We start from the raw sequence: 27,048 nt of genomic DNA, 5'->3' as shown, positions 1-27,048 counted from the left end.
ACCAACCTATCTCGGGCAGCCAATATTTCCAAACATCTAGGAACTTTGCTCAACAGCACATGGACCTTTGAGTTTGATAACCTTACTCAATCCTTACGGCAGGAGATATCCTCCCTCAATGACTCGAGGGTTGATATAGCCAAAGCCATGGACTTCATATCATGGGTGAACAATGGGCAGGCGTTGGGGCCTTGTTTATATTATTTGGCCTGGGTTTTCTCCTCTTAATCCGTTTCCTTATGTGCATACGAGTGTCGGCTCAGTGAGACCGCCTAATATCCCAACAAGCCATGGTTGCCTTAGAAACAGGCGGCTCCCCTCAAGTCTGGCTTAGTATGCTAGACCGGTAGTCAAAGACGGGTAATGTAGGAGGTGGCCGCATACCAACCTAAGACCGAAGCTGTAGCATGCTCTACAGTCTTTGAGGACGGGTAAGGATACAAGCCAACCCCTCAACCTAAGACAGGCATGGTCTCTTGCCAGCCCTTTAAACAAAAATAAAAAGGGGGAGCTGTCGGGGTGTCCGGGACCCCACAAGGCAGGCCGGATGGGATGGCGGCTGGCGATGAGCCAATGCGATCGGGCTTTAAAATGAACAAGCTTCATCCGAATGAGGAAGCAATCCTCATTGGACCTGGCGCCTGCATGCTGTCTGTGGATCTCTGCATGCCCTATATGCTTTAGTGCAGTGTCCATGCGCCTAACTCATGTAACCTGTTGTGATTGGCTGACCATGATTATATAACTGGGAGGGGCTGGGAGGACCGGTGTGAGTGAGCAGCGGCCGCAGCTGCAGCAGAACGGCCGGCTGGCGGATTGGGGCCTCGGGCGGGGAACCTCATGGGGCGGGCAGGCGCAGCACCCCCTGGCTGGCCACCTGCGCCTGGGGGGAAGGCAGCGCACATGCGACAGGATCAGCAGCATGAGCAGCGGCTACAGCAGCCTGGAGAAAGAAAAGCGCGAGGAACCGCCGCCGCCACCACCGCCAGCGCCGCTGTGCCGGAGCTGCGAACACCCAGGCTGCCGCCCCACCATGTCTCCTGCTCGCCGCCGGCTCTGTGTCCTTGGAGAGAGCCCCAGGACAAGCCCCGCGCCGGCTAGCAGGGAAGAAGCACCCTCTGGAGTGTAAGAAGCTAGAATGCAAGAATAAAAGAGCTCTCCTTAACTACGTGTCGTGTCTCTCTGGGAGCGGAGTGAATGCGATATCTTGTAGCATCTTTGATGGAAATTTGCAACACTGACTTGAACATTTCTTCTCTAGTACATGTGTTCAAAGCTATGACTTTTCCTCTTGCCCTCAGTTTTCTTGCCTTACACACTTAACTATGTTGTATTTTTATTTTTGATCAGTTAAAATACTTGGTAATATGTCACAGTGGAAATCGGATAGTTTCTGGGCTATTCAGAAGTGCTATTTCAGGAGATCTAGGGATTTTTATTTATCTCTTTGTTATTTAATTTTGGTTTGCTTATGTTTGTTCAGAAAATATGCTCTGTACAATTTCAGTCTTTGGAAATTTATTCAGGCGTGCTTTGTGGCCTAGTCAGGTGGGCTGTTTTGAGCGCCCCAGAGGCACCCACAAAGAATCTGTTTTCTGCAGTTGGTGGCTTTCTATAAATGTCATTAAGGTCAAATGTGTTACTAGTATTGTTCAAACATTTGTGTCCTTTCTGCTTTATTGCCCACTTGTTGTGTAGTTATCGAGTGGGATGAGCTTCAGAAATTCCCACTATGGCTGTGCCGGGTCACTCATGAGTTACGTGTCTGACTCACAGTTTTGGCTCTGGTCATGATCTCAGGGTCGTAGGGTCAAGTGCCCCCCTCCCCTTCTGGGTTCTGTTTCTCTCCCTCTGCCGCTCCCTGCACTTGCTTAGACACCTGCTCTCTCTCTCTCTAAAATAAATAAATACAACTTTAAAGAAATTTCCACTATGATTGTGGGTTTGTCTTTTTTTTTTAACTTCCTTTTGTCTCTGTCACTTTTTACTTCACGTATTTTGAATCTGTTATTTGACATATACATTCAGGATAGTTTTTACTTTCTAAACTAATTGACTTTTTTATTTTTATGAAATCTCTTTTTACCTAGTACTTTTTTGGTCTTATGTCTAGTTTATCTTATATTAATATTGGTGTACCAGCTTACATGGTGCACATACACCTATATTTTGAATCGAAAACCTTATATTTAAAATGTTTCTGTTGTAAAATGCTGTAGAAATGTCCGTTTCTTTCCTGTCGGTAATCTCTGCCCTTTAATTAGAGTATTTAGTCCATTAACATTGAACATGTTGACTGATGTGGTTGAGTTGGCCATCTTGCTGTTTTCCCTTACTTTTTGGTACCTTTCTCCTCTGTTACCTCTGTTTGTATTAAAGAATTATTGCTAATAATGCCACATTGTCTCCTCTGTAGGTTTTGCACCTGTATCTTTTACTAATATTTTAGTGGTTACCAAGAAACTGTGATGCGCATCTTTAACCCACCCCAGTGCTGTTTGTATTCGACCGCTTCACAGCATAAGACACCTCCACGTTAACTCTACTTACTTGCCCCTAGTTTTATGCCATTTGTGATCTTGTAACATCTGTCATAAACCCCACAATAAATAATTAGTGTCTCCTTATACTATTAAAAGTCTTTCTTACGGAGTATAAGAAATAGTCTTGTTTCCCCACATGTTTGCTTTTTTTGGCGTCTCTACACCTGTCGCTCCGGCAAAAATTAAAGACCATGATGGCGCCCATTGCCGTGAGTAGTCGCTGAAGGGTGCTGTCTGCTTCGCTGGAGAAGTGTGGGCGCCAAACCCTGTACGGAAGAGTCTTGAAATGTGTGAATAAAAAGCTTGTGGTCCAGCCTCGGTCATCTGTCTCCTAGAAATAAAATGTCACACGAGAGTAAATGTGTATGAATGTTGTGGCCACACCGTGGTAGAGAGCTGGACAACAGGAGAATGTCCATTAGTCAAGGATGACTGAGGAATCAGGAATAATTCTTATTGCAGAATATTGTACAGTTGTTGAAATTTGTAATTTAGGATTCTAAGAATTGGGAAGTTTCTCACAAGGTATTATGTTAGTAAAAAAGGCAAAAAAGTGTCACATCCTTCTCAAATAACTTTGTCAAAAGAACAACTGTGCGTGTGTATGAGTGTGTGCATGCGTGTAAATACATGGCATCTTAATCTGTCATTTCCCACTCCGAAGTTTATCTTGAGAAAATTATCATGACAGACAAAATGATATTTTTTAGAAAGTTCGTCTTAGGGGCGCCTGGTTGTCTCAGTGGTTTAAGCCTCTGTCTTTGGCTCAGGTCATGATCTCAGGGTCCTGGGATCGAGTCCAGCATTGGGATCTCTGCTCAGTGCGGAGGGTGCTTCCCTCTCTCTCTCTGCTTGCCTCTCTGCCTACTTGTGATCTCCCTCTGTCAAATAAGTAAATAAAAATCTTTAAAAAAATATTCATCCTAACACAATTTGTAAAAGTATAAACTGGACATAGTTTAAGGGTACCAAACTAGGAAATCAGTTAAATTAGTTATGATAATTCACAGACTATTACCAAATGTTAGGAAGAGGTATTTAGAAATAATTTAACAAGGAGGAAAAATGTTAGGAATATAATAAGTGAGTGTTACATCCAACTAATGAATCATTGGATGCTACATAGAAAACTAATGATGAACAGCATGTTGGCAAATAGAATTTAATAAAAAAAATTTAATAAGTGAGACACATATCACAAGGCAGAATTTCATGATCCCAGTAAACACTCTGTATGCACATGCTATGTGTACACTTAAAAGGGGGCCTGGGGTGCCTTGGTGGCTCAGTCAGTTGAACATCCAACTCTTGGTTTTGGCTCAGGTGATGACCTCAGGGTCATGAGGTCGAGCCCTCTGTCAGGCTTGTGCTCAGCAGGGCATTGGCTTGAAATTCTCTCGCTCCCTCTCCGGCCACTCTCCCACCCAGGAGTGCTCTTTCTCACTCTCAAAGTAAATAAATCTTAAAAATAAAGCCCGAGGGATGCCTGGGTGACTCCATTAAGTGTGTGCCTTCGGCTCAGGTCATGATTCTTGGTTCCTGGGACTGAGTCCTGTTTTGGGCTCCTTGCTCGATGGGGAGGCTGCTTCCTCTCTGTATGCTCTGCCTGCCCCTCCTCCTGATTGTACTCTCTCTCTCTGACAGTAAATAAAGAAAATCTTGGGGAAAAAAAAAGCCTGAAAAAAATATAAATGTTAACTTGTTAAGCATCATTATTTCTGACTAGTGGGTGAGAATAAAGATGATTTTAATTTTCCTCTGTGTACACTTGTGCTTCACATATTTTCCAAAGAACATGAATTATGTATATGTTTAGGAAACTTCTTTAAAAATGCACATATTGGGACGGAGTTGCTGCATTGAACTGGAACACGGGCTTGGAGGTTCTGCCACCTCCAGTGGACTTCTTCCAGACAAGCCTCTTCTGACAGAAAGTAGAGACTGGGCAGTGTGTGGTCTCAGGCTCCCCTTTTGGGTCCTGAGCAGTCTATATGAGCAGACTTGCTGTCCAAGTCAGACCATGAGGGTTGGGCCTGGCCCCTGGCACCTTCTGGAAGTCTGTCCAGTTCTGTCCTCCAGTCTGTAGAGGTCCAGAGAGCATGAGGCCTCGAAGCAGGTCTTCTTTCTCTTGGGGCCAGTCACCACTTTCAGAAGGAGTTGCTGGTGATCAGCATCAGTCACCAAGTAGACACTAAAAGTGCCTTTTTCTTACTTATTTCATGTACTTCTTAGGATGCAAGTAATTTTGTACTAGAGACGAAAAGGAGAAGTGGAATAAGGGTGAGATCCCCTGATCCTGCTGGTGAAGATGACCCAAATTTTGTGATTAACCATGGTCATGGGGCTCTTCATTTGAAACCTTCCTGATAACCAAAGGTTACAGGTTGTTAGGATGGACACGGAGAGAAGCCCCACAGTCATCCTCTGTTCTTTCCTTGGTTTTGAGCGGAAGGGAGAAGTGTGGTTGAGTGTGGTGACCGGGAGCAGCTCCAGGAGGGTGTGCAGCCAGAAGAGTTCATGGCCATTGCAGACTATTCTGTGATGACCAGACGCAGGTAACCCTACACACTTGCTTACAGGCAGAGGCCTCCGACCCTGGGTTCATGTTTTATGGATTTGGCTAAATGGCATTCTAGATGACAGAATCAGATAAGAATTTTGAATAAGTCATACCAAAGTTAAGTAAAGAAGTATTCAGATGTTTAGAGCCAATTGAGACCTGTGAGTGATCCTTCTTTTCCCAGACTAACAGATTCTGATGCCAAGCCTTAGGTGAAAGATATCTGGGTGAGGAATGGGGGAAGGAAGCACCTGTTGAAGTTTCTTTTTAGAAACCTTGATTTAGAACCTATTCTAGTTAATAAACATTAAGGCTATAAAATAAAAATACCGACTTGAAGATGGTGGCTCAGATGGTTAAGCATCTGCCTCTTGATTTCAGCACAGGTCATGATCTCAGGGTTGTGAGGTCAAGTTCAGCACTGGGCTCCATGCTCAGTGCTCAGTAGGGAGTCTGCTGTAGGTCCTCTCTCCCACTCCCTCTGGTCTTCCTCCCACTCCCACTCCCTCTCTCAAATAAATAAAACTTTAAAAAAGATACTGACTTGAATGTAGTTTTTTCTACTCCAGGAAGTGAATCAGCTGCCACATAGCAGAGTCATAGCAAAGAGGCGATAGAGAAATTCTGTCTTAAGTTGATCAAAAAATTTTAATCTTTCCTTTAAAAAATATCAGTTATGCTGTGCTTTCTTTCATGTAGATGTTCCACAAAAGTCTCTCAATGTTGGTATCATTTTCAGAAATTGTGAGTTTGTGTAATTACCCATTGAGTCTTTTAAAATAGCTGATTTGGGCCCCAATGATAGTTGAAATACCAACTACAGGTTTTTCTTGAATTTTGACTTCTTTATATGTTTTTATCCAGCTCAGCTTTTTGAGAGGAGAAAAAATTCTCATCCTGAGGCAGACAACTGCTGATTGGTGGTGGGGCGAGCACAGGGGCTGCTGTGGGTATGTACTTGCAAACTACCTCAGGAAGCACCTGGAGGATTGTGACCCTGAGGATACGTGGCAGGACGAGGAGTACTTTGGCAGCTATGGAACCCTGGTACGGCTGGGGCTATGGAGGTGGCGGTTTCCTGCCTCAGCTTTCAAGTTAGCTTCAGCTGGGCTGCTCCTCTTCATGGCTTAGCACAGGGTGCACAGAAGTTTTCTTTGGCTCAGCAGGGCGTGTGGCTCCTCGGCTCTGCCATCGTGGTGCATGAGTGGCTGTAAGACCATGAGGAAATGAGAAAACCCTTACCCTAACCAATTAAAAAATGTGAAAGCCATTCTTAGCTGGCAGACCCTACAAAAGCATGTGGTGGGCTGGAGTGTCCCATGGTGGTTTAGAGATGTTATCTGAACAATGAGATGATGAACTTTTCTCAATATTTAAAATAAAGTAACACATTTTATTTTAAAAATAAAATACAAAAATGTTACATAAACCAACAATAATAACTCTAAATAAATAAATAGCTTATTAGTTTTTTTAAAGTTTTTCCCCATTTAGGACAAAGACCCATAACTGTATGGTCTAGGTAGACCCTGTTTACATCTTAAAGCTAGACAAAAACTGATGCGTGCTGAATAAACATCACAGACAGGATGTTGGGTGAAAGAAGCAAGACATGAAAGAATAACTTTTGATTCAGTTACGTAAAGTTAAAAAGCAGTGTTGGAAGAAGTTTATGAAGGGAAGCGACCAGGGAGCTGGTTCTCTGGGAGTCAGGATGGTGGTTCCTGTTGCCAGGGCGTCTGGTGGCAGCAGCCTTAAAATAACGGCCGTACCAACAAAGTGGGCTTCTTCGGGAGAAGCGGAGGAACCGCAGGGCAGGACAAGCGCCCCGTGGGAAACTGCAGGCTGGTCTGGAGAACCAAGGCCAGGAAGATTTTTGTTAGGAAGGGGGAGTGGGTGGGGCTGTGTGGAAGGAACGCCCTCTGAAGGGCGGCGGCAGCTTTTCATTGGCCAAATGGGGCAGTTTCTAATTGGCTGGACTGTTGCTAGGCCAAGAGAAGATCTTCCTCCTGCGGGGGTAGTAAACCTGCTTTCTTTCACAGTCCGCCATGGTGGACTGGTAGTGGGTAGCACTGAGCCGGCCCAGCCCTTGTGGCGTCCCTCTCCACGCTCAGTGAGGTTGGCTTTCCTGACTGCAGGGCCGGGCTGGGAAGGTGTGGGGTGCCGGCAGGCATCTGCTGTCATTGCACGAGTGTTTGCTGTGTAACCCACAAGCTGCAGGGCCCTTTCTCATGTACGTTTTTGGTAGGTGTGTCCTATTTCATGGTTCAACGTGTTACAGTAAAGGAAAACCCCTTGATGTATGTATATGATTAGAGCTTTCAGACTTATTTTTCTGAAAGATTTTATTTACTTTCAGATTTGTCAGGAAGAGAGAGCGGGCACAAGCAGGGGGAGCAGCGGGTAGAGGAAGAAGCAGACTCCCGCGGGGCAGGGAGCCCGATGTGGGACTCGATCCCAGGAACCTGGGATCATGATCCGAGCTGAAGTCAGATGCCTAACTGAGGCACTCAGGCATCTGTAGAGCTTTCAGACTATCAAGAGTATCTTATTGATTTTAAAAAGGCCCTATTGGTGGTTTGCTTGATTAACAGCTTTGCCCCACGACAAGCAGTGCTCTAATGGGTTTTCTCTTATAGAAATCTTGCTAAACTTCTGCTAGAATTTCTCTTGGGTAAATTTGTAGGGTGTATGTGTTTTTTCACTTTGGTGGGTTTTGCCAGTTTCCCCTCCAGAAAGATTGGCAATTGTATACCACCAGTGTACATGAATCCTCGTTTCCCAACCACACATCGCTAAAGTAAATACAGATCTCTCATCTGTTTTTTTTTTTAAAGATTTTATTTATTTATTTGACAGAGAGAAATCACAAGTAGACGGAGAGGCAGGCAGAGAGAGAGAGAGAGGGAAGCAGGCTCCCCGCCAAGCAGAGAGCCCGATGCGGGACTCGATCCCAGGACCCTGAGATCATGACCTGAGCTGAAGGCAGCGGCTTAACCCACTGAGCCACCCAGGCGCCCCCAGATCTCTCATCTTAAAGGTGAAACATGGTATTTCTTGATTTTGATTTCAAGTCAGATTGGTCATCTTCTATATTTTGTTGGCCTTTTCTATTTCTTCTTTTTTTTTGGTAAACTTTCATATAATTTGCTCATTTTTCTTTTTATTTTTGTCAGGTTATATGTACACCTTAGCAACCTAGTTCTGACTTTCTGTCAAGGTGGACTATTCAGATGGGATGGCTGAATATTGATTGTGTCTCCTCTGACCCTCAGTCTTTTGTTTCTCAGTGCTGAGTGTCTTTGTGACACTCATGGGCTCATGAAGGCCCTGTGCAGACTTCCTATCTGTGCTGACGAGGTCCGGGTAGCTTCAGTGTCTGCCTTGCAGCCAAACTATATCTACACTGGGTGTTCTGCAGCTCGAGACCTGAAAAGTTGGGCGTGGGGGCCAGTGTTGTGGGTGCAGCCATTCTGGGCTCTGACTTCCACCCATGGTTTCATGAACCATTTGGAGGATCCTTTCTTTTTTTCTCTGGGGATTGGCGTGATTCCCATGGGGTTTTATGTTATCTTGGGTTTCATGTGTTTTCCTCCCTCTGGACATGGCTGGAGACCTTGAGCTCACCCTTGTGGGTTCGTCAGCTCCCTCCAGAGCTGTAGTTTCATGAGGGGCCAGTGTGCCTCCTCTGGCATCTCTCTTGGTGGATACTTGGCCACGTGGTAACTGGTGGGGAATTTGGTGGTTCCTCCTGTCTCCAGTGGGAACAGTGGTCAGGAGGGCAGTGTCTGCTCCACTTCCTGAGTGGTCTACCCGCCTGTGTGCTCATCCGGCTCTTGGGGAGGTATAGGGTGAAGCCGTAGGTAGCATCACACTGAACTGAAAGGATTCCAGAAATTCCATTTCATTTCTTCACTGTTGTGTTTTTATATGCCAGCATATTTAGGTCTTTGGGATTTGTGTTTTTTTTTTCTTTGTTGCTTGTATTTTTAGGCATGTGTGGTGGGCTCAAGGGGCTTATTAGCTCAGACTCTGATCTCCCTTCTTAAACCAGAGCTCAGCACAGTTCATATTACAGGCAGTGATTCCTAATGTGTATTTCCTCTAGAAACTTCACTTGGAAATGTTGGCAGACCAGCCGCAGACAACTAAATACCACAATTTATCATGCAAAATAAAGAATCCCTGAACGATAAAGTGATTCTAGATGTCGGCTGCAGAATGGGGATCATCAGCCTCTTTTGTGCCCACTATGTGCAGCCTAAAGCCGTGAGTAAGAAACAGCTCTCCTTCAGTAGCCTCAAGCTGAGTCTGGGGACGTGTCGTTCGCATGCAAAGGCATCATGTTGGTGAAATGGGCAATGTGTTCTTGTGGACTGAGCCTGTCGGCAGTCATGACCTCGGCCTGCTGAGTCACCAGCAGCACCGAGTAGAGTAGAATAGAGCAGAGAATATCGGAGTTGCGTGCGGTCAGATGTTTTTTGTAACTTGCTTATCAGCTAGAGGAACACGTGTCTGTGTGCTGGGGCTGGGCCGCTTGTGTAGGTCACAAGCGTTATCCCTGTGTTATCCCTGTCCATGTGTTATCCATGTGTTATCCCTGCACCAAGCAAGGACCACCTGGCAGGGATAGGACAAACCTCTCTCCATGATGCACGCTGGGGTCCTTTCTCCTCTTCCCTGCAGAGCATGTGTGAGGCTCCAGAGTTGAAGCCTCTGAAATGCCCCTGACACAGGTGGGTGAAATTCTAGTTTATACGGGAAACTGCAGGACAGTAATCACTGGAATTAAGATTCTCTTGGAACAAAGACGTAACATTCAGGACCTTCCAGTGACAACCTGGGCTTGAAGCTGTCTCAGCCGCTGGTACCCTTAAAGTCCGACCGTTCTCAGGGTGGAGTGGGAAACTCTGGAGTATGTGGCTGTGTGTATGGGAGCTGGGTCACAGTGTCTGGCCCACAGGGCCTCTGCTACGGGTACCCGATGTGCATGCAGACTCTTCTGTCCTCCGGCAGTCTCCATCTGTCTTAGGCAGAAGGTGGAGTTAAGATGGAAGGTAGCTCCCTTGTCAGGGCTCGTCTGTTGGAGATCTGTCCCTGCTATCCAGCACACCTCTTTCCTTCTGTTGCTGTTTTCTTTGAGGCTGCCTCTGGCTTGGCTGGAGCCTTGGGCCCAGGGAGAGTGGATGCCAGCCTGCTCTGTTGGTGGGACTCTTGCTGATGGTCCTTCTGTGACATGCAGATGTATGCAGTAGAGGCCAGTGAGATGGCCCAGCACACAGGGCAGCTGGCCATGCAGAATGGCTTTGCCGACATCATCACTGTGTTCAAGCAGAAGGTGGAGGATGTGGTGCTGCCAGAGAGGGTGGACATGCTGCTGTCCGAGTGGATGGGGACCTGCCTGCTAGTAAGGGGCACCGGGCCACGGGGGATGGCTGTGGATGGCCGCTGGGTCATGCAGGATGGCCATGGATGGGCGCTGGGCCATGTGGGATGGCCGTGGATTGTGCCAGGGAAGTGCAGATTCCATGGAGGGGTGTGGACTGGATCTGGAGGTGCTGTTGTGAGAAGAACATCTTGGGGAGAGCCATGGCTGTCATGCTGAATGAAGCCACCTGGTGGTTGTCAGGGTACTGTCTTCTGTTCTGTGCCGGATGGCCATGAGCCCCGACGCCCTGCCATCCGTGATGTGGACGGACCTTGAAGGAATTATGCTAAGTGAAGTAAGTCAGACAGAGACATATTTGATGGTCTCATTTATACGTGGAATCTAAAACCAGCAGCACAAAACTCGCCCACCAGACTCCTAGTAAAAGAGATCAAATTTGTGGTTAGTGGAGGGAGGCAGGTTGAGGGGAGAAAGAATTGGAGGGCTGTGGTTGAAAGGTACAGACTTTCAGGTACCACACAGGTGAGCACTGAGGCCATCACATACAGTGTGGCAACCCCAGTGACACTGCTGTGAGATGCACGAGACATTCTTACCAGAGGACCATCGAAACTGGAACAACATGGGTTTGAACTGTGTGGGCTCTGTTATACACGGGATTTTTTTTTTTTTTTATAAATATAGGACAGTGCTTTATGATTTTAACATTTTCTTTTCTCTAGCTTACTTTGTCAGAACGCAGTACACAATACAAATAACGTAAAATGCCTGTTGACTGTTTATGCTCCTGTTAAGGCTTCAGGTCAGTGTCGCCTATTAGGAATCTAGTTTTAGGGAGTCAAAGGTTCTGTGTGGATTTTTGACTGTGTGGGATGTCAGTGTCTTAATCCTTGCTTGTCCCAAGGTCGGCTATAGATCTAAGGTTTTTTTTTTTTTTGACTATTTTTTAAGATTTTATTTATTTATTTGACAGAGATCACAAGTAGGCAGAGAGAGAGAGGCAGAGAGAGAGGGGGAAGCAGGCTCCCCACTGAGCAGAGAGCCTGATGCAGGGCTCGATCCCAGGAGATCTAAGAGTTTTTATCACACGGTGAAGTTTTTCTATCTTTTCAATGTGTCAGTAGGAGGTGATAGATAACCCTGTTGTAATCGTTTAACGATGTATGTAAACCAAATCACCAGTCTGTACACCTTCAACTTTTAATAATCTTAGAGAAAAGCCATAGGTTGGTGGAAAAAAAAAAAAGCACAACAAAGCACCTACAACATGAATCCAGTTTTGTTTTTAAAAAATCATACATACTGGTGCCCTCGGTTAAGTGTCTGACTCGGTTTGGGATCGTGTTGTGATCTCAGGGTTCTGAGACCGAGCCCTGCACTGGCCTCCCTGCTGAGTGTGGAGTCTGCCTGAGACTCTTTCCTCCTCTTCCCCTGTTCCTTGTGCACTGAGGCTCTCTGTCTCTCCAATGCATAAATTAAAAAGAAAATTATATGTAGCCATGACGTTGCTTTAGTTCCTGGTAAGACGGAGGAAAGCACACCCCATCCTGTCTGTCCCATGTAATGCAGCTTTCAGTCCAAGACAGGGTTCAGGGAGACGCTGTTGAAGGACTTGGAACAACATATAGGAGCAGGAAGACTGTGAAGGAAGACCAGGGTTTGAAGTACACTGAGCTGGTTTTGAGTTCATTGTTATTCTTCCTCTGGCTCTCTCCCCCCAGACACAGCTTCAGAAATTTAGATGAAAACATCCATTCTTCTGAAAACTGCAACCTTCCATACTAACCCACAATGAAGTAGTTAACCTGAATAATGAAATAACTAGTAAAGATATTGAACTTACAGTTGAAGACCTTCTGAAGAGAAATCTGTAGCCATAAATTATTTCACTGGTGAAATGTATGAACACATTCTAGGAAAGAATAACACCAGATCTGAAGAATGTCTTTCAGAAAATGGAAGAGGACAGACTTCCCAGCTCTCTTGGTGAGACCTGCATGACCTGAAAGCCAAACCCTAACCAAAAACCCAACCCAGTAACTCTTGTTCATAAATGCAGAAGTCCTCAGGAGTACTAGCAAGAGTAACCCCCCAGTACACAAAAGGAATAACATTCTAACAGAGAAGAGGTTATCCTTGGAATTGAAGGCTGGTTCAGTATTTAAAGATGAATCTGTGGGGGATGCCTGGGTAGTGGCTCAGGTGTTGGGCATCTGGCTTCAACTCGGGTCATGATCCTAGGGTCCTGGGATGGGGCTCCCTGCCCAGTGGGAGGCCTGCTTCTCTCTCTCCCACTCCCCTGCTTGTGTCCCCCCCCTCTCTGTCTCTCTATCTCTGTCATATTAAAAAATAATCTGTGTAATCTACATTAACATATGAACAGTTTACAAGATAAAACATGACTCTATCAGTTAATGCACAAAGGGTTTGGCGACATTCAAAATATTTTTAAAATTTCTACTGATATTTCTTCTTTGATCCTGTATTTGTTTTTTTTTTTTTAGAAATACGTTTTCATTTATCCACTGTTATTTGATTATCCAGCTATCTTTCTGTTCTTGATTTCAAGTTTAACTCTGTTAAAACTGTGGTCTGAGAGCAGACATTTTATGATTTCTCTTCTTTTACATTTGTGAAGATGTGTTTTATGGCCCAGAAGGTGTGTCTCTTGGAGAGCACTCCGTGGGGACCCAAGAAGGAGAGAACGTGTCTTTTGGAGATGTTCCATTCGTGCCCGGGAAGGAGAGAACATGTCTCTTGGAGAGCGCTCTGTGGGAGCCTGAGAAGGAGAGAACGTGTCTCTCTTGCTGAGTGCTCTGTGGGAGCCTGAGAATGACAGAACGTGTCTCTCTTTCTGAGTGCTCTGTGGGAGCCTGAGAAGGACAGAATGTGTCTTACAGAGAGTGCTCCTGGAGGCTGGGAAGGTGGTGTATTCTGCCCTTGGATGAAGCGGTTTGTAGATGTGCAACACATACCAGGGTAGATGGTGGTGGTGAGTTCACCGTGTCCTTGTAGAATTTCTGCCTGTTGGATCTGTTCTCTGGGACAGGGCCGCCGGCTTCTTCTCTCCCCTTGCAGCTCTCTTTGTTTTCCCCTCACACATGGTGCTCTGCTGTTAGGGTGTATAAAGTCTTGTTGGAGAATTGACCCCTTCGTCATTAGGTTATGCCCTTTTTATCTCTGATAACTTCCTTCCTCTGAAGTCTGCTCTGTCTGAAATTAACAAGTTACTCCTGCTTTTTTTGGATCAGTGTTAGCATCGTATGTCTGTATCTGTCCATTTAATTTTAAATTCTAAATATCAGTATATCTATTTGTTCATTTTATTATTAGCTTAAAAAATATTTCAGTAATCTGTATACCCCATGTGGGGCTCGAACTCATGACCCTGAGATCTAGAGTTGCACACTCTTCTGACTGAGCCAGGCGGGTGCCCCGTCAGTGTATTTGGAGTTTCTTAGAGACAGCACCTAGTTCAGTCTTAGATTTTTTTTTAATTTTTAATTTTTTATTGTTTTATAAACATATGAATATTTATCCCCAGGAGTACAGGCCTGTGAATCACAAGGTTTACACACTTCACAGCACTCAGCAGAGCACATACACTCCCAATGTCCTCGGTCTTTGTTTTTGAACCACTCTGATAATTTCTGCCTTTTAATTGGTATATTTAAACCATGGGCATTCAAAATGTTTGTTAATATAGTCGATTAATTTATACACCATATTGTTACTGTGTTCTATTTGTTGTTCTTTATTCCTGTTTTTTTCTTACACTCTTTTTCTTTTTATGTTTTTTAAGCAAATAAATAAAGGGGATAATGAGCATAAATTAAGGGTGAGTGAATTTAATGCCCAGAAGTGTGTTAGTTTAGAACCTGACATGAACATGCCTTGATAATGTAAGCAAGATTCGTATTTTCATAAATTGATGTTATATTCACTTTGTAGACCATTTAAAGAGTTTAAAAAATATTTCTCAGTTGTAATGTCTCTTGAAGCTCACTTTTTTTTTAATTTTTAATTTTTAAAATTATTTTCAGTGTACCAGAATTCACTGTTTATGCACCACCCAGTGCTCCATGAATGATGTGCCCTCCTTAATCCCCACCACCAGGCTCACTCAAGCCCACACCCACCTCCCCTCCAAAACCCTCAGATTGTTACTCAGAGTCCACAGTCTCTCATGGTTCGTCTCCCCCTCCAATTTTCCTCAACTCCCTTCTCTCCATCTCCCCATGTCCTCTGTGTTGTTCCTTATGCTCCACAGTAAGTGAAACCATATGGTAATTGACTCTCTCTGTCTGATTGATTTTACTCAGCATAATCTCTTCCAGTCCTGTCCATGTCACTACAAAAGTTGGGTATTCATCCTTTCTGATGGAGGCGTAATACTCCATAGTGTATATGGACCACATCTTCCTTAACCATTCGTCCATTGAAGGGCATCTTGGCTCTTTCCACAGTGTGGTGACCATGGCCATTGCTACTATGGACATTGGGGTACAGATGGCCCTTCTTTTTGCTATTTCTGTATCTTTGGGGTAAATACCCAGGAGTGCAATTGCAGGGTCAGAGGGAAACTCTATTTTTAATTTCTTAAGGAATCTCCACACTGTTTTCCAAAAAGTCTACACCAACTTGCTTTCCCACCAATAGTGTAAGAGGTTTCCCCTTTCTCCATATCCTCTCCAACACACAGTTTCCTGTCTTGCTAATTTTGGCCATTCTAACTGGTGCAAGGTGGTATCTCAGTGTGGTTTTGATTTGAATCTCCCTGATGGCTAATGATGATGAACATTTTTTCATGTATCTGTTAGTCATTTGTAGGTCTTCATTGGAGAAGTGTCTGTTCATGTCTTCTGCCCCTTTTCTGACATGATTATCTGTTTTGTGTGTGTTGAGTTTGAGGAGTCCTTTATAGATCCTGGATATCAACCTTTTTCTGTACTGTCATTTGCAAATATCTTCTCCCATTCCGTGGGTGGCCTCTTTGTTTTCATGACTGTTTCCTTTGTTGTGCAGAAGCTTTTGATATTGATGAAGTCCCAAAAGTTTATTTTCGCTTTTGTTTCCTTTGCCTTTGGAGACATAACTTGAAAGAACTTGCTGTGGCTGATATTGAAGAGATTACTGCCTATGTTCTCCTCTAGGATTCTGATGGATTCCTGTCTCACATTGAGGTCTTTTATCCATTTTGAGTTTATCTTTGTGAACTGTGTAAGAGAATGGTCGAAGAGAATGGACATATAGCTGTCCAGTTTTCCCAGCACAATTTATTGAAGAGACTATCTTTTTTACACTGTATACTTTTTCCTGTTTTGTCGACGATTATTTGACCATAGAGTTGAGGGTCCATATCTGGGCTCTTTACTCTGTTCCACTGGTCTATGTGTCTGTTTTTATGCCAGTCCCATGCTGTCTTGGTGATCACAGCTTTGTAGTAAAGCTTGAAATCAGGTAACGTGATGGCCCCAGTTTTATTTTTGTTTTTCAACATTTTTTTTTAGCAATTCAGGGTCTCTTCTGATTCCATACAAATTTTAGGATTATTTGCTCCAGCTCTTTGAAGAATACCGGTGGAATTTAGATCAGAATGGCATTAAAAGTATAGATTGTTCTGGGCAGTATAGAAGTTTTAACAATGTTTATTCTTCCGACTCAAGATCATGGAATGGTCTCCCATCTTTTTGTGTCTTCTTCGATTTCTTTCATGAGTGTTCTGTAGTACCTCGAGTACTTTACCTCTTTGCCTCTTTGGTTAGGTTTATCTATTTGGTTAGGTTTATTGCCAGGTATCTTATGGTTCTTGGTGCTATAGTAAATGGAATTGATTCTCTAATTTACCTTTGAAGCTCACTTCTTTTTCTGTAATCTGTTTATCTGTTGTCTATCTTCTCTTGCATTGAGGTATAATTAGGAAATCGTAAGATAGCAAAGTGTGCAGTTTGATGACTTGGTGTTTGTGTACATTACTGACAGCTTCCCCATTGCCCCCCTACCCCATTGAGTTAACACATCTGTCACTTCCCCGTGATGGTGTTGTCATCTGTAGTCACCAGTGTATATAATAGATACTCAGACCTCACTCATTTTATAATTGATAGGTTTTTGCCAGTGCCTTCCTATTTTCCTCACCCCTGAGCTCCTGGTAACCACTTTTTTACTTTCTGTTTCTATGGGTTCATTTAAAAAAATTATTTTTAGAATATCATGTGTAAGTGATAGGATGCAGTGTCAGTCTCTGTGTGGCTTACTTCAGTAGCTGAAGGCCCTCTAGCATCATCCGTGTTCCTGCAAACAGCAGGCTTTCCTCCATCCCAGGGCTGAGGGGTTCCCTGCCGTGTTTGTCTGGGACTAGAGTGTGTGTCACATGGTCTCAGGTATGTATCTCCCACTTTTTCTTTGATCCGTTCGTCTGTCAGTGCATCCCCAGACTGGTGTCCTGTCTTGCTTATTGTGAACACAGGAGTACAGACACCTCTCTGAGAGAGTGGTTTTGTTTCCTCTGGATATAATCTGGAAGTGGGATTGCTGGGTCTCATGGTGTTTCTAGTTTTGATTTCCTGAGGGTCCTCCACACTGGTTCCCACAGTGGCTGTGCCAGTTTACGTTCCCACCAGTGGTTCAAGAGCCTGCCCTTTTCTGCATATTCTTGCCAGCATCTTCTATATGTTGTATTATTTTAAAGATTTATTTATTTATTTTAGAACAAGGGAGAGAGAGCACAGGGGGGAGAGGCAGGGGGAGAGAGAGAGATTCAGACTCCCCGCTGGGCACGGAGCCTGACATGGGACTCAGGCCCACGACCCTGACATCATGATCTGAACCAAAACTAGGAGTCAGATGCTCAACTGACTTTACCACCCGGTCGTTCCTCCTGTTATCTTTTTGATAATTGATGTAAGGGGTATGATGTCACACCTCAGTGTGGTTTTGATTTGCATTTCCTGATGCTCAGTGACACTGAGCACCTTTTCATGTGTCCGTTGCCCTTTATATGACTTTGGAAAACAAGTCCCATTGTCCAATTAAAATAGTTTTTTTTTTTTTTTTCTCTTGGGTTGTATGAGTTCCTTGTATGTTTTGGGTTTTCACCCCTTGTTGTGCGAAACTCTATCTCTTTGCTGTTGATGATTTCCTTTGCTGTGCAGAAGCTTTTCAGTTTGATATAGCCCCACTTGTTTATTTTTGCTTTTGTTGTCTTTGCTTTTAGTGTCTCATCCAAAAAGCGACTGGCACGGTCAGTGTCAGGGAGCTTATTCCCTGTGTTTGCTTCTAAGAATTTTTTGGTTTTAAATTTTATAATCAAGTCTCTAATCCATTTGGAGTTGATTTTTGTGTGTGTTGTAAGACAGTGCTCCTGTTCACTCTTGGGAGAGCAGCAACCGGTTTTCGCAGCACCATCTTGAAGACTTTCTACTCTCCACATTGTCTGTTCTCGGCTTCTTTGTTGAAAATTAATTGATCACATATGCATGGGGTAATTTCCGGACTCTCTGTTCTGTTCCATTGACTTATGTGTCTGTTTTTATGGCAGTACCATATTGTTTTGATTACAACAGCTTTATAATAGTTTGAACCCAGGAAATATGATGTCTCTGGCTTCAGTCTTCTTTCTCAAGATTGCTGTGTTCAGTTGGAGTCTTTGGACTGCTTTTCCTATTTCTGTGAGAAATGCCATTAGGATTTCGATAGAGATTGAATTGAATCTGTAGATTGAGGAGTGTAGAAAGGTAAACAATTCTGATTCTTCCTGTCCATGAGCAGGGGATGTCTTTCTGTTTGTTTGTGTCTTCTTTAATTTCTTTCTTCATTGTCATTTTTACTCCCCTTGGTTAAATTTATTTTGAGGTATTTTGAAATTATTATTATTATTATTATTTTAAAAGATATTATTTATTCATTTGACAGAGAGAGATCACAAGTAGGCAGAGAGGTAGGCAGAGAGAGAGAGAGGGAAGCAGGCCCCCTGCTGAGCAGAGAGCCCGATGCTCGGGACTCAAAGCCTGATCCAAGGACCCTGGGATCATGACTTGAGAGGAAGGCAGAGGCTTTAACCCATTGAGCCACCCGGGCAGCCCAAGGTATTTTATTATTTTTGATGGAACTGTACATGCGATTATTTTCTTAATTTCTCTTTCTCATAGTTTATTGTTAGTGTATAGAAGCACAACTGATTTTTGCATATTAATGTCATATTCTGCAGCTTTATTGAATTTGTTATTCTAACGGTTTTTCTGGTAGAGTCTTTAGAATTTTCTATATATAATACGTCATCTGCAAATAGAGACAGTTTTACTTCTTCCCTTCTGCTTTGGATGCTTATTAAATTTCTTTTCTTTGCCTTACTGCTGTGGCTAGGACTTTCAGGACTATGTTGAATGAAAATGGTGAGAGAGGACATGCCTGACTTTCATGTGATCTTATAGGAAAGCTTTCTGCTTTTCACTGTCGAGTATGGTGCTAGCTCTATGCTTGGCATATGTGGCTTTTATTATGTTGTGGGATATTCTCCTAATTTGTAAATTTTTGGATTTTGATCATGGAATATAGTTGGATTTTATTAAATGCTTTTTCTGCACGTATTGAAATGACTATATGATTTTTATCCTTCATTTTGGTAATGTGGTATATCACATCTACTGATTTGCTGTATGTTGAACTGTGTTTGCATCCCAGAAGTAAATTCCACCTGATCGAGGATCAGGATCCTTCTAATGTACTGATGGATTCAGGCAGCTAATTTTTGTTTGAGGGTTTTTATACACTAACAGTGTACAGTAGCTGTTGCAGTAGCCCCAGATGTGAAATACTTCTAAAGGCAAGACATGTACAAATTTTATAGGCCAAAAACTATAAGGTGCTGATGAAAGAGGTCACAGAAAACCCAAATAAATGGAGAGATACAGTGTTCATGGACTGGAAGTCAAATTAGTAATGATGTTCATACACTGGTCTGTAGACAGAACGCAGTTCCAGTCAGGGTCAGACCAGCGTTGTTTGGTGTGTGTAGACGAGCTCATTGTAAACTTTATTTGGAAAGTACAGAAACTAGAATAGTTGGTACTTTTTTTTAATTTAAATTTTTAAATTTTTTAATAAACATATAATGTATTTTTATCCCTAGGTGTACAGGTCTGTGACTCACCAGGTTTACACATTTCACAGAACTCATCATAGTACATACCCTCCCCACTGTCCATATCCCCACCACACTCTGCTGTCCCCACTCCCCCCAGCAACCCTCAGTCTGTTTTTTGAGATTGAGTCTTTTATTGTTTGTCTCCCTCCCCGTCCCATCTTCTTTCATTTTTTCTTTTCCTACCCCCTAAACCCCACATGTTGCATCTCCACTTCCTCATATCACGGAGATCATATGATACTTGTCTTTCTCTGATTGACTTATTTCGCTAAGCATAATACCCTCTAGTTCCATTCACGTCATCACAAATGGCAAGATTTCATTTCTTTTGATGGCTGCATAGTATTACATTGTGTATACCACATCTTCTTTATCCATTCATCTGATGATGGACATCTAGGTTCTTTCCATAGTTTGGCTATCGTGGACATTGCTGCTATAAACATTCAGGTGCATGTGCCCCTTTGGAGCACCACGTTTGTATCTTTAGGGTAAATACCCAATAGTGCAATCTTTGGGTCATAGGGTAGCTCTGTTTTCAACGTTTTGAGGAACCTCCATGCTGTTTTCCAGAGTGGCTGCACCAGCTTGCATTCCCACCAACAGTGCAGGAGGCTCCCCTTTCTCTGCATCCTTGCCAACATCTGTCATTTCCTGACTTGTTAATTTTAGCCATTCTGACTGGTGTGAGGTGGGATTTCATTGTGGTTTTGATTTGTATTTCCCTGATGCCAAGTGATGTGGAGCACTTTTTCATGTGTCTGTTGGCTGTGTGCATCTCTTCTTTGCAGAAATGTCTGTTCATGTCCTCTGCCCATTTCTTGATTGGATTATTTGTTCTTTGAGTTTGCTAAGCTCTTTATGGATTTTGGATACTAGCCCTTTATTAGACATGTCGTTTGCAAATATCTTCTCCCATTCTGTCAGTTGTCTTTTGGTTTTGTTAAAATTGTATTTATTGAAGAGAGAGCGAATGAGCCCAAGCAGGGGGAGGGGCAGGTTGAGCGAGTTGCAGGAGGAGGGAGAGAGGGATAAGCAGGCAATGGGGGACTCGATCCCAGGACCCCAAGATCATGACCTGAGCCAAAGGCAGATGCTCAACCCACTGAGCCCCCCAGGGACCCCAGTGGATACAATTTTTAAAAGAAGAATAAAATTTGAATAATTACTGATTTTAAAACTGACTTTCAAACTTAGTGTAATGTTGTGTGGTAAAAACAGTGTGGTATTGGTGACAGGACAGACACATAGGTCGATGGCTAAAGTAGAGACATTGATCCCTAAAAACATGGTTAACTGATCTTTTAACAGGGGAGCAAGATCATTTTAATGGAGAAAAGATAATCTTTTCATTGGAAGATATTGGCACAGTTATTTGGCCATCCACATGTGATAAAGAAAAGAAACGAGAAAAAGAACTTCATTTTTAAGCCTCATATGTTCTTCCAAAAAATTAAAAATTGATTCTAGATCTAATAGCATAGACTGTAAAATTATAAAACTCTAAAAGAAATCTTGGGAGAAAATTGTCATGGGTTAGGCAAAGAGTTTTTGGTTGATTCTTAAATATGATCCATTAAAGGAAAAGAGCATAGGCCAGACTTTATCAGAATTAAAAATGTCTGCTCTGTAAAAGAAAATGAAAAAAAAAACATGGTAATAGTGGGAGAAAGTATTTGCAAATCACATATTTAATATGTGTCCTCAATATACAAACAGCTCTCAAAATTCAGCAGGAAGAAAGTAAACAACCTAAGTGAAAAATGTGCAAAAGACTTGAACAGAGAGTTTGCCAGAGTATACAGATGGCTGAGAAGGGAGCGTGACAGGAAGCACAGCAGTCACCAGGGGAACACAGACTGAGGCTGTAAGCGGTGCCACCACAAGCCTGCCGTGATGGCTGGACTTTCTGTGATTCTGAGTGCTGTGGACTGCCGAGGCTCCCCACACTGATGCAGCTGCTCTGGGGCCACTGGGCAGTGTCCTCTGGAGGTACCAGTGCACTTGTTGTGTGACCCGGTGATTCCAGTTCTGGGTACTGACACAGAAACGCTGGCTGTGCGCACACAGAAACCTGTACGTGCTTACACTGCTCCAGTTAAAATTGCCAAAAAGCTGCAAACAACCCAAATGTCTGCCAGCAGGTGACTGGATGCGTGTCTGGGGTACATCCGCACCAGGGCTACTGCTGGGCGATAAAGGATGAGCGGCTGGTACTTGGATGCCAGGGACAGACCCCAGAAAGCTGGGTGGCATCAGTAAGGGTAATGGAATCAGTGTGATACTGTAACAAGGAAAGACATAGAACAGGATGGAAAGCACAGGACAGAACCTATTAGTGTAGAAAAAGGTTGTTATTATGATGGAAAGAAGCCAGTCTCAAAAGTACGTACTGTGTGATTCCGTTTGTGTGACATTCTCCAGAAGAGCTGCGGGGAGGCCGCTGAGTGGTTTCCAGAGGTTGGGGGTGGTGGGAGGAGGGTTTTGGGGTCATGCGGATGTTCTGTGTCCCGATTGTGGATACACAGATCCATACAAGGGTTAAAATCAGTAGACTGAGGGACGCCTGGGTGGCGCAGTTGGTTAAACGACTGCCTCCGGCTCAGGGCGTGATCCTGGAGTCCCGGGATCGAGTCCCACATCAGGCTCCCAGCTCCATGGGGAGTCTGCTTCTCCCTCTGACCTTCTCCTCGCTCGTGCTCTCTCTCACTGTCTCCCTCTCTCAAATAAATAAAATAAAATCTTAAAAAAAAAATCAGTAGACTGACTGATTTACCATAGATAGTTTAATAAAATAGAATTAAAAATTGTCTGTATATGGTTTTCACCTGCGTGCATGTCTGTGTACGTGAAGAAAAGTCCTTGGGATAAAGTGCCAAGTGAGCAGTGGTTCCTTTGGTGCTGGCTTTACTCATGACTTTAGTTTAGGTTTGTGCTTTTCTGACTTTTCTGAATGTTTCCATACTGAACATCCACTACTTCTGAAATGAAAACTGCCTGAAATTATTTGAGAAAAATCCCTTAGTGGCTTCCCTTCGGCTACAGAATGAAGTGCCTCTAGCCTTCCCTGCATGCTCCGCACATGCTCCCTACATATTGGCAGCACACTCCTGGCACAGTCCCCACTCGCTCCCCGCACTCTCCCTGCACACTCTTCACACTCCCTGGTTCTGACACAAAGGCTGGCTTCCTGCCGCTGCTGTCTCAGGCTGAGGCATCGCTCCCGCTTGTCGGGGGAGCTCTGAGGGTGACGGGAACTGTTAGGCTGCTCTTAACGAATTAAGTACCATGTGAACCTCCATGGTGTGCCTGCTTTTAATGTCTTGTGTTTTTACGAGGCGATTTCAGTGAACTTACAGGATTGTGAAAATTCTGAGAGTACCCCAGGCCGTTTACACAGTCTGACAGTGAAAACTCCGTGACCCTTTGGGGCTGTTAGAAACAGGGTAGCAGCTGATGTGGGGACAGGGTGAAGCTGTCTCCCAAATGGCGGCTGCCTGGCTGTAGACTCAGTCTCATGGGAGCTGGTGGGACTCTGGCCAAAGCCGTGGTAAGGGTCAGCACCACTGCTGCTGTGGGTACAGGTCAGCCCCCCAGACAACTGGTCACAGACGTGGCCTCTGCCACCGTGTCCCCTCTGTGTCTCCCTCCTGTGCAGTTTGAGTTCATGATCCAGTCGATCCTGTATGCCTGGGACGCGTGGCTGAAGGAGGGCAGGGTCATCTGGCCGACCACAGCCGCACTGCACCTGGTGCCCTGCAGCACCGATTGGGACTACCACAGCAAGGTGCTCTTCTGGGACAATGCCTACGAGTTCAACCTCAGTGCCCTCAAGTGAGTGCAGTGGGCTGTGTGCCAGCGTGTTCTGCGGCGCGGGCTGGGGAGACCCCGAGTGTGGAGCCCACCACGGCACTGAAGGGGATTCAAGCCAGGCCTGAGAACTTTGCAGGTCGACCCTCAAGTCTTTATGCTGGTAGCAGGTGTGACGGGAGTTAGCAAGGCTCAAATATAGTGGGAAAATATGGTCACGGTTACAGATGAGGCCTTTATCGGTACATGGTCTGTTAACACACAAATATGTGCTCCTACTAAGAGTTATTCAGTTTTAAAGGATCAGAAAATGTTATTTGTGAAGTCATCCCTGGCAGTTTACAAAGGAAGCGACGTCCCACAGTGCTCGCTTTCCTCGTTGTAGACACGGATGCACTTGCACTGCTGAACTAGGTTGTAATCTAAATGATTGGCTGATGAGGCCTTCATGTTCTCACTGTTGCTGCTTGTAAGAAGATGATGACAGAAGCTGGTGTGCCTTGGTTTTCTGGGGATGCCAGCGTCAGCCCTGGGAAGTAGGGGGTCCCACGGCTCAGTACTGCAGGACGTCTCACGTATGCCGTGAGGGCCCGGTGAACATGAATGTCTGCTGGGTACAGAAGAAGGGAGTCTCTGGGCTCTTTTGGTCTTTATTAAGCAACTCAGGAAAAGATACGATAAAGCCACGGGAAGATGCCTTCCGCAGTTAACATGTTGGACCACTGCACTCTCAACCCAAACCATAAAGAGGATGGGGAGGAGAGGTCCCTGACAGAGCTGGCCCATCGTTCATCTAGGGCCAGGTGTGAGTTCTAAGCTTGGGGACCAGTGATGAAGGCAGAGTGGTCCTGAGAAAGGAAAGGACAGAGCAGCGGCACAGGATGGGCCCACGCAGTGTGTGTGGGAGATGTGGGGCATGAGGGGCACAGGCGGCAGAGTGTTCTGGGCCACGGATGAGCCCCTTGAAACTACTTTCCTTCTCTCATACTGTGCACTGAAATTTAATTTCACATGGATTTAAGAGTTTTGTGTTAAAGCATCTGCATTAACTCTCGGAAACGGTGGGGGACCATGTGTCAGGTTTTGGATGGAAAGAAAGTGAACAGAAAGAAGAAAAGCACTGCTGGACTTGAGTCTGTACAAACGGACAGCCTCTGTGTGTCGGCAGCTGAACATGGTTTAAAAGGCAGCCGTGGCTTGGAGGGAGGTGCCAGCTGGCAGACCCTAGAGTCAGTTAGGAAAAGCTGAGTGTCCAGTGAAATTATAACCTTATTCCTTGCTTATAGGAATAATCAAGTCACAAAAACTAAAGTCACCAATAAATATTTGAAAGAAATCCCAGCATTATTAGCGATTGAAATGCAAATTAAATGCCATTTTTGCCAATTGGATGGACGAAGATCACATTAAAATGGCAGTTCACCAACTGAGCTATAGGTGAGGTGGAGGAGCCCGTGTGCCCAGAGCTGTGGGTGCGGGGGACATCCACCCCCTTCCCCATTGGTGCTGCCACAGCCTGCTCCCAAACACACAGCACGGGGAACAGCTGGTCCCGTAGAGCATGGCTGGATGGCTCTACACCCGTCCAATGGATTACGAGATGGTGACACCGGGGGGACACGGACCACATACGCAAAATGGCTTCTGCTTGCATAAAAACACACAAATAGAACTCCAGGGGAGAAAATGACTGTAACAGAGTGCCAAGGCAAGGGCATGGGAGACTCAAGGTTTTTCTTTGGACTTTTCTATATTTTCCAAATTCTTTATATGTGCATAATTATTATTATCAGAAAAATATTTTTAAAAATGTGGCCATATCGTGGCATCATTAAAATGTTGACTTTCAATTGTTATTTTAGAAGTTAGTGCTGTGCTCAGTTTTTGAACAATTTCCCGTGGTACGTTGCAACTGGGCAAACACCACGTTCCGCAGTGGGGTCAGGCACAGTGATGAGGAGGCATGGTGCGGGAGCTCAGCCCCTGTGTGTGGGGAACCCCTCCTGAGAGTCGGGCTGATGCGGGTCAGAGAGAGTCACCTAGAACAGGAGTGTCTTATTTACTGTGAATACCTTACTGTCCTGTACTCGCCCTTCTTGTGCTGTAAGAGGACGTGTCCACGGGATGAGTTTGGGTCAGGCGAGGGAGCCCCACTGGGCTCCCATGCTCTCTGTCAACGTGACAGGAGGAGGGCGGTGGGATGGGTCTGGGCGCTGCCTGCAGAATGGTTGGTTTCCAGGAGCTTAGGCCCTACGCAGAGGGTGGAGGTGGGAGGCGCTTGCACTGTGGTCTCCCCAGGCCGCCTGTGGGGACCTCTAGCCCATCTTGGTGTCCTTGTGCCGCAGGCCATGGCTTGGAACTCCTTCGAAGGCTGGAGAGATGCCGAGAGTGCTGTGGTCGTGCGTGCGTGCATGTGTCAGAGCCCGAGATGTCGGTGTGACGCCTCTGAGCAATGTCTTTGACTTTTTCCCTAGATCTTTAGCCATTAAGGAGTTTTTTTCGAAGCCCAAGTATAACCACATTTTGAAATCAGAAGACTGTCTCTCGGAGCCATGCACCATATTACAGCAGGACATGAGGACTGTGCAGATCACCGACCGGGAGGTGAGACCAGATGCGCACTTCCCTCTCATGTTGTCAGCGGCGCTCGCGCACCGAGACTTCTCTGCGGATATCATGAACCTTGCTTTGATTTTCCCAGAGTCTTTGCTTCTTTATGTTTGGTTTTGCATTTTATATTTTTAAGTTATTTTCTTTACCGCTGGCTTCTTCAACATCATCCGTTCTTTTCAGATTTATGTTTAATATTTTCAGCATCTTTGGATTCTAATACATCATATCCAGTTTCTTCAAGGACTGAATTAAAATTGTTTTCACTACCGTTGATGACAGAATTCTTAATTCTTACTTTTACTTCCCCCTGTTGCCACGAGGTGGTGCGTGTGGCCACGGGATCTCATTTGGTGGTGTGTGGGGAGGTGCAGGAGCAGCGAGTGAGTGTGGGGGTCCTGGGCAGCCCCCATGGGGTTCCGACGGGCAGAACAACGTGGAGACTGAACTCTTGACTCTGCATGTAGTTTTGCAGAATAGAGATCGGGCCTGGAACTTCATTTATGTAAAGAATTGAGAGGAAATTCGGTTCCACTCATGCCTGGGCAGATGAGGCCCAGATTGCTTGAAACCTTTTGTCATTATCTGCAGCATTTGGATTTATGATGCCAGTTTTAGTAGTTTCAGGAGGAGGAAATTTTACGTGGTGTTGGAGGTGTTCAGCTAAACCAGCAAGTCCTGTTCACCATTGCTGAACTAGATGGTTCTGAGGGCAGTGCAGGGCGGTGGGATTTTTGGGGCAGGCCCAGGCTGAGAATTGCTAGTTCTTGCTCGGGGGGACCCTCGTGGCCCAGTCCTGTGCTTACAAAACCTTGTCCCCTTCTTACCATCCGCTTGATCAGTTGATCAGACGCTGAAAGGTGAGCTGCACTTCGAGATCAGGAAAGCCTGCGTGCTGCACTGGTTCACGGCCTGGTTCAGCGTGCGGTTCCAGAGTCTGGAGGAGGACAAGCCCCAGCTGGTGTTGTGCACAGACCCCTTCCACCCATGA

General features: G+C 44.8%; 1 protein-coding gene across 1 annotated transcript; it reads left to right on the top strand.

Annotated features, from left to right (window-relative positions):
* The first annotated feature begins 922 nt into the window (after positions 1–922).
* On the top strand, positions 923–27,048 carry LOC122907401 (protein arginine N-methyltransferase 2-like). Its single transcript, XM_044250281.1, is given in 10 exon segments — positions 923–1,058; positions 4,990–5,082; positions 5,085–5,098; positions 5,968–6,150; positions 9,212–9,263; positions 9,266–9,372; positions 10,346–10,510; positions 23,296–23,471; positions 25,922–26,051; positions 26,908–27,048. Coding segments are annotated over 10 exon segments (1,197 nt in total).

The sequence above is a fragment of the Neovison vison genome, chromosome 5 (genome assembly GCF_020171115.1).
Source record: "Neovison vison isolate M4711 chromosome 5, ASM_NN_V1, whole genome shotgun sequence".
In the NCBI taxonomy this organism is placed as follows: domain Eukaryota; kingdom Metazoa; phylum Chordata; class Mammalia; order Carnivora; family Mustelidae; genus Neogale; species Neogale vison.
Note: the sequence above shows the minus strand (reverse complement) of the source record. Positions and strands in the feature narration are given on the sequence as shown.